The sequence below is a fragment of the Pavona decussata genome, unplaced genomic scaffold (assembly GCF_977016875.1).
Source record: "Pavona decussata unplaced genomic scaffold, jaPavDecu1.1 SCAFFOLD_100, whole genome shotgun sequence".
Lineage (NCBI taxonomy): Eukaryota > Metazoa > Cnidaria > Anthozoa > Scleractinia > Agariciidae > Pavona > Pavona decussata.
The window spans coordinates 3,047,472-3,055,000 of record NW_028145515.1 but is presented as its reverse complement, the minus strand read 5'-3'; the positions used below and the strand labels follow the sequence as shown (position 1 = coordinate 3,055,000).

The 7,529-nt window shown below is 39.1% G+C and overlaps 1 protein-coding gene across 2 annotated transcripts in view; it reads right to left on the bottom strand.

The window, feature by feature from the left end:
- LOC146472350 (transmembrane protein 163a-like) overlaps positions 1–5,532 on the bottom strand; it is a 15,356-nt gene extending 9,824 nt beyond the window's left edge. For both annotated transcript variants that reach the window (XM_085119835.1, XM_085119836.1), the window contains exons 1-4: positions 4,373–5,532; positions 3,884–3,976; positions 3,679–3,722; positions 956–1,056 (exon numbers count right to left, since the gene is read on the bottom strand). In XM_085119835.1, coding sequence (XP_084975961.1) covers positions 956–1,056; positions 3,679–3,722; positions 3,884–3,976; positions 4,373–4,493 — 359 coding nt within the window. In that variant the 5' untranslated portion in view covers positions 4,494–5,532. The remainder of the gene's footprint in view (positions 1–955; positions 1,057–3,678; positions 3,723–3,883; positions 3,977–4,372) is intronic.
- Between the last annotated feature and the right edge of the window lie 1,997 nt (positions 5,533–7,529).

The following is a 7,529-nucleotide window of genomic DNA, read 5'->3' as shown; positions in this document are numbered from 1 at the left end:
GGGTCCCCTCCCTCGCGATGTAAGCGACAAGAATGGATTTTGATTGAATGGATTTTGATTGGCCTGCTTCTGTTGAAGACAATCAGAACAATACACCCCGAGTAGGAGAGGGGTGAGTTTAATGAATAAATTAATGTACCGATTTGAAGCTACGACGAAGAAAAAGAAATCGTCCCGTTTTTAGACACGGTATGCCCCCTCAGGGCATCCCGCGTAATAAACATTGCTGGATCTTACTGATTCCATGCATTTTGCAAGGATGACCAGAATACGATCCAAAGACCACTTTAACTCGGGCGTGGTATAATCGCAATTTCTCATGGTCGCTAAACCAATCAAGTCTAGGATTGCGCTTTGTTATATACTCTACCTTATGTATTTCACGAATTCAGGGAAACAAAATCTTTCACATCAAAACAGAACTCACTGTGAATTTTATCGCAGCCACTAACAAATATAGAATGCAGAATTACGACCTTCAATCCCCCCCCCCCCCCCACAAAAAACCTTTCTCTAAATTTTAAGCAATCATATGCACAGGCTGCCCAAGCGCAAGCTGTGAGCGATGATCATCTTGTGTAATAGCGGTCACGGCGCAAATATAAGAGTTTGTATGGGAATATTTACGATCGGGTTTAGGTGGTACAAATACTGGAAAATTCTTAATAAAAATTACATACATGTTTATAAGGTGTATTACTTATTTCTTAACCTAAGAAGTGATAACTCGTTAAAATGGCCCCAAATCAGCCAAAATAGCAAACAGACAATAGGCAATACACCTTAGAAGCAAGGTATGTCATTTTTATTAAGAACTTTCTAGTATTTCTACCGCCTAAACCCGATCGTAAATATTCCCATACAAACTCTTATATTTGCGCCGTGACCGCTATTACGCAAGATGATTATCGCTCACAGCTTGAGCTTGGGCCGCCTGTGTCATACCCGGTCTAACCTTCTTTCTTTTTCGGAAGCTGAATTCGATTCTTGGCTCTCTGGTCCATAAAATCTCCACAAAACTACAGCTGAACTAAACGAGTCCAGCACCGCTGCAAACTGGACAACAACAAATGTCACATACATTTTAGCAAGAAAAAAAAAGTGTAGAAAACTTTTAATCAAGCAGACTGGTTTACAGTTTGTTAACCTATAACATGCATATGTATCCAGTCGCTGTTTACTTGTTTTGTGTGGCGAGAGAAGATTGGGCGTGAGAGTGGATTGAGGCGCGCGGGGTGACTTGGGAAGGGACACAATCTTCTCTCGGTTGTTCCTCGGAATGGATACTTAAACGTCTTACCACCGTATGTTTAAAAAATCTAAATACAATGTCTTTACTAGCTAGTGTTACAGTCCTAACATATCTCCGAGGAGACCTCTCAGTATAAGCCCGGGGTTTCTTGAGGTCTCCTCGCCACTTCTTACTTCTTCTTTTATTATTATTATTATTATTCACTGTAAACTTAAATCTTAGTCTATTATTCACTGTAACTTTCTATGAATGTATGTCGAACTGCAAATTTTTCTTTCGATAGAAGTTAGTAGAGTTCGTCTAATCTTTAGAAATTCAGTGTGCATAATAATTGTTTGGTATCTATTTCATCTCGTTTCGATTTGCGTGAAAAATCATTATCGCTGAAGTAATTTAGGTTCATTTTTTTGTGCTTTTGCAATACTGTAGGTATTACGGTCAGGCAACTGAAAAACTCTAGTTGTGTGACGTAGAAATTTAGCCTGCGAAGCAGTGCTGCGGTTCTTGCTTGTGAAGTCCGCGAAAAGAATAAAAAAAGCATCAACCACAGGCTAGTATGAATTTCCGGGTTTTCGACGAATTTTTAATTTTTAATGTTGGATCACGCTTCAGCGCGAAATAGTCGCGTTTGAATTATCCGGGCTACACCGCGCGGCTATGGAAATCAGTGAATTAAATTTACAGCAATGAATAAAGAAAAATTGGAAAAAGGTGTGGAGAAAGATGACTATTAGATATTTCTCATTTGATTACTGAAGTTAAATTTAACCAGATTTCTTCATCTGTAACAAACACTAGCCTCCCACGCAGACGTCCTTAGGGGTGTCGAACCCCTAAGGACGTCTGCGTGGGAGGCTAAACAAACACAGGATGCTCTCAACATCGCTGATCAGAGCTAGCAGTATGCAGGACGCGTACATCATTGAGAACCTAATTATAAACAATCGCCGCTTAGACGCCATGACTTTCCAAGTAGCTTAATTAGCCTCGAATGAAGAGCATGCGATAAGCTGCTCTGTTCCTGTCGAAGTCTCATCTTTTTTCCCTTCTGTCCCACGTTGTGAATCACTCTCGTGGCATAAACTTATCTCTCATTTCTAAGGGTGAGTTCGATTAGTTGCCGGTATTAATTCCGAAATATTAAAGAATACATACAATGATTAGTAAAAGTCCCTCAAAAGAGATTTTTGATTGACCGGAATATACCGGATGACTCTTCACTATTGTGTGGGAGCAAAATTTTGGAGCCTTCCCAAATTTCCCTTAAACGAGAAACCTAGAGGCTGAACAAGAATTGAAGGCGACTTAAAGGGGCAGTATCATGGGAGATATCATGATTTTTGGCCAAAATTCACTATATTTAAACTTTGAACACTGTGTTAATTAATTTCTCAATCGCTAATTTAAAGAAATATTAATAGTGATTCTAAGACGAAAGGTTGAACCAAAATATAGCACAACCGGCCACTTTTAGTGCGTTACAACAGCGGAAATTTGAAAACGTCTGCCAGACGTTTTCAAATTTTAGCCCCTCCCTATCTTGGTCATCTGCCGGCGAAAATATCCGTGGATAGTTTCTTTGCATTCTGATAGTCTTTTAATGAAATTTTGTCATTATATCGTGGCTGGTATCAACCGAATAGCGTCTTTCCGATTTTCAATGTGTTACTAAAAATAGCGTGATACTGTCCCTTTAAATTTATTAATACGGCAAATCAGTGTCTATCTATTTTCAGGTAGTTTAAAGATCATCAGGCTGCCCGGACCCAAGTTTTTTGCGTGCTCATTCCGTTATCCGCCTCTAGAACAATGTATTTCTCGAAAACCTAGAAAAACTCTACTCGTTTTCTTGTGACTTCATGTTAAATAAGAGACTAATTAGTTTTTTGAAGTGACATGTGTCTTTAATTTGTTCAGCACGAATAGTAATTTGTTTGCACAAATGCTCTGCTTTGAAAATAAGACATATTGAAGTACATGCGTGAATTATACAGCTCAATGATTATAAAAACTGAACGAAACACACTTTTGTCTTTTTCTCAGGGTTCAAACTGAATAAAATTAATATTTTCAATGTTGAATTTATGATTTTCATATGTATCCCTTCGGCTGTCGTCTCAGCTATGTTTAAATAACGTCAATTTATAATCCGACACCACAGCTGTTAAAACGTCATTATTCCAAATTCTCAATAGCATGAATATTACTAGCCGAGGCTGTTTTTTAAATGTAGGAGAAATCACGACTCTGCTGAATTATCCCAACACAAAACTTGCCCAAAATAATTATCCAGGATAATTACTCTAGAACTGAACAAATACTCATGAAGAATAACTATAATCAATTAAATACACTGATTGAATGTCTCCCGATAATCTTGGCTACCTTAATAAAACATGAAATACAACGTGGATTTAACAACTTACGGCGAATCCAAACCCTGCAGGGCTTCCAGCAATTTCGGAGGTAACTACGAAGAAAAGTGCACAAGAAAATAAAACTTCATTTACTAATTAAAATCGGACAATACCCCGAGGAAAGGCAGCAAAACCAAAGCAACTTATGAATAATATCTTTTAAGAATTCGACAGAATTACACTCGCTTAATAATTGGCCTTGAGTAGAACTTACCGAAGAATGTTACTCCAAAACCAGTGGTGAAAATTATACTAACGCAGGAGATTAAAATCGCCGCGTTTTTCCAAACTGTGAAATTCTCGCCGCCTTTAAATTTAAAAACAGAAATTGTCAGTGTAACTCTTTGACTGTTTCTCAATTAACGAGCAATGCGAGCGCCCGCGCAATGTCCTTGTATGTCCATTTTAGGATTTCCTTCACAGACTACTCAAAACGTAGTATGCCCGACGGTACAAAATAATAAACAGCACCACAGAAAAGTATTGCTCTTGAAAAAGCCTTCATCTGGGTGGTCACATTTTACGATTTTGTCTCGCAAACACAAAAGTTAGAAACCCATCTCAGTCCTTAACTGCCGCTCAGTCGGCTATCGTTTGAATGGCCACAAGACCTTCGATCCGATCCACATAGGTTGAAAAGCTAGGTTTGTCCTATTAATCATGGCTTTCACACCTTGTTTACCAGTTAAACAAAAGTTCTTACCTTGACCTAGATCCTCAGCTTCCTTCGGCCCCACAGCGTCTCCCCCTCCTTCCTGTCCTTCGCCTCCATTCTCGCTCAACAAAGTTTGAAGTTCCAAATTGTCGCCCTTTTCGTCACCCATTGCTGCAAACGTTCATGACCCGTCAAAGATATGAAACTAGCATTTTGAGCCTTGTCAAGCCTGTTCTCGTTACTGCCTGTTTTTCCGCACTATTTGAGCGAAAATTGCTTCAAACTTGGCAACTAAAGTGTTATTTTGACGTGTACGGAAATAAGCCTGACTGGTTATAGGTGCATGCGTGAATTGTTTTCATTCTTTTCTCGTGTATAATGCTACCTGGCCAACCGACTGTTCCCTTTGTTTTGTTCTTTGAAAAAAGATCACGAAACAAAAAAATTCGCAGACATTTCAAGTGAATTCATTCGATAAAAAACAGCTATTATTATATTATATTTTGAGCACCCGACATGTATGCGGAAGATTTTGGGTTCGATTGCCGTCCAAGATTCCTTGTCCCAGTCTAATAACATACAAGTACATCTCTTTGTTTATTTATTTTATTATTTATTACAATTCATGCTAAAACTACAAAAGGAAAAAAATAAAAAATAAATCAAATGAAATAAAAAAATAAATAACTACCTTAGTGCCACCAGGATGGCCTGAACTGAAAGAGTCACTGAACCCATTCTTAGAAAAAAAAAATAAAAACACTTTATGTTACGAATCGAAAGAAAACTCACCAGCCCTAATGAGATTACAAATTTATAATAACCTTCTCTGTATAACGGCTCGCTGCGAGCTCGGTTTGAAGAATGGAAATTACCACAACACTGTTTGGGATTAATTCGCCACGAGAATGGCCTTTCTTCAAAAGTAAGACACTAATCAGACATCCGTTTACTGAACTGGGAAGTGTTAACAAGAATGACCACCATTCATCAAAGGTGGGGACAGATAAAACGCCAAGAAATAAAATTACTAAAAGACCAGTGTCACAGTGATGAGAGGGGGAAACGGAGGAGGGTTTGATCTTCGAGGCAGCTAGAAGCTAAGTTAACTTTACCACAGGGCGATTATGAGCAAAGAGAGGACTGATCTTTGAAGCCGGCCTGATACACCTGCGATAAGACCCATTGTTCTCCACCAAACAGACACCGATAACACTACGTCTTTCTTGGCTCAAATAAACATAATTATTCATGCTTCATAATTGAGGGGGTTTTTCCCCTAGAAAAAAAAAGACAAAAGAAAACAATAAAGAGAAAAAAATAGATATGAATGTGTATACCTCCAAATAATACAAATAATTAATAACACAAAGGAAAATTACATGAGAAAGTTCCATAAGAATAGACTAATACAAGAAGTCTATGCACCAGTACTCAAAAGAAATTTCCGATGTCCCCTCTTGAAACTAATAACATTGGGAGCCATACGATTAAAGGAGATGTAAATGCATTGCTTCTGGCAAAGTTCTTCCTGGAAGTAAATCTGTAATATACCTCGATCGATCAGAATCTGAATATAAACTTATGTTGTAGTCAGGATAAACAGGTCAGGTCAATACCAGGGGACTGTTCCGAACGCGATCAACACGGCGGTTCAATATATTTTGTGCCTGCCTTGGTCGAGATTAAAGCTAACCGGAGTCATTCTTCACGTATCTGGTTTCTCGTTTTGTTTAAAAGAGACGAGTAGACCTGGGAACAAGAATTCGGTGGAAGAAATGCAGGAGTTTGAACCTCGTGATCTACTGCTTTGAGTTGATTTGAAAAAACAAAAAAGTAGAAGTCATTGTTAGGTCCATTAGCACCGAAGTTTCTTTAGAAACGGACCCGCTTATCCCTATGAAAGGCGCCTACTTCAGATCGTGTGATGGGCTCTGCACACACAACAACACTTACGTAGACGGACTGTAAATTGAATGCCTGTTGAAAACAACAGCTACACGTACGTAGAACGCGGTCTAATTTGACTATTTGGAAACAAAGTAGGTTTAGAGGTTTGTGTGCCAACAAAACAATTTCTTTGGGAGGGGGGGTCGATGTTCACCCTCTTATGGTTAGACTAAAATAGAAAAAACTTAAACTATCAGGCAATGATTCTGTTACTATCGCACTCGCCTCCAAGCCGATAAAGCTCGGCTCGCTAGGTCAATGTGATAAGGACTGGGAACGAGGCATTCGCAAGGCGCGCAAGGCCCTCGATGCGAGAGAAAGAAAGTTTGAGCTTTGCGAGATCTAATTTATTTATGCCATTACAATTGTATCGATATTTTCTATTGCATGGGAAGGATTGTTGAAATTCTACTCGAGTAATCGATTTGTAAACGGGCAGCAACAAAACAACGCTGGACAACAGCAACGATTGTATTTGCTACAGTGTAAAACTAGGTTTACACTTATGAGATATGCATAACCAGAAGCAAAAGAAAAATTGTTAAAGCTAGCATGAAACATGGGGCGCTTTTGATATTCTTGTGCTTGTTTCATTTTGGTTCCCACTTGTAAAGTAAGCACGGTGGTATACGTACGCACAGCACAGATGAGTTCAAACACAAGCAAAAGATTAGAAAACAGTTCCTTTTCTTACCGGTTCACACACAGTTTTCCCACTGCTTGTGCTCACATGATCATCGCATTAAGCCTGGTTTTCACTAGGACATAAACATAAGCACAAGAAAGAGGAACGTGTTCGTTCTTCTTGGGCTTATTCTTACGTTGCATGCAGTTGTCCTCGCTTGCTTTGGCGGCGTTTGTGCTTATGCTTATGTCATAGTTTTCACTAATAAAGACGGGGACGACAAGGCAGTCAACCGTTTCGTCCGCCATCTTGCTTGACATCAAGGGGAGCTGGTATCGACAATTCCGTCAAGAATTGGTTTCCTGCGAGTGCGTCTGTTCAAATGCTTTAGATTGTTCTCACTTGCTTATCTTTATGCTTATGTTCTAGTGAAAATCAGCCTTAAGTGGGAACCAGACATAAACTGTCCGAGATGTAGGGCAACAAATCCGTCTATTTTGCGAAAGCAATGTCATGTCATGCATAGCGTGACACACTCAGCTGTCAAACTCTTTGGGCAGGCCAACCCTCCCAAAAAACCAAAGAAAAGCAAAACAAGAAATAAACAACAACAACAACAACAAACAATAC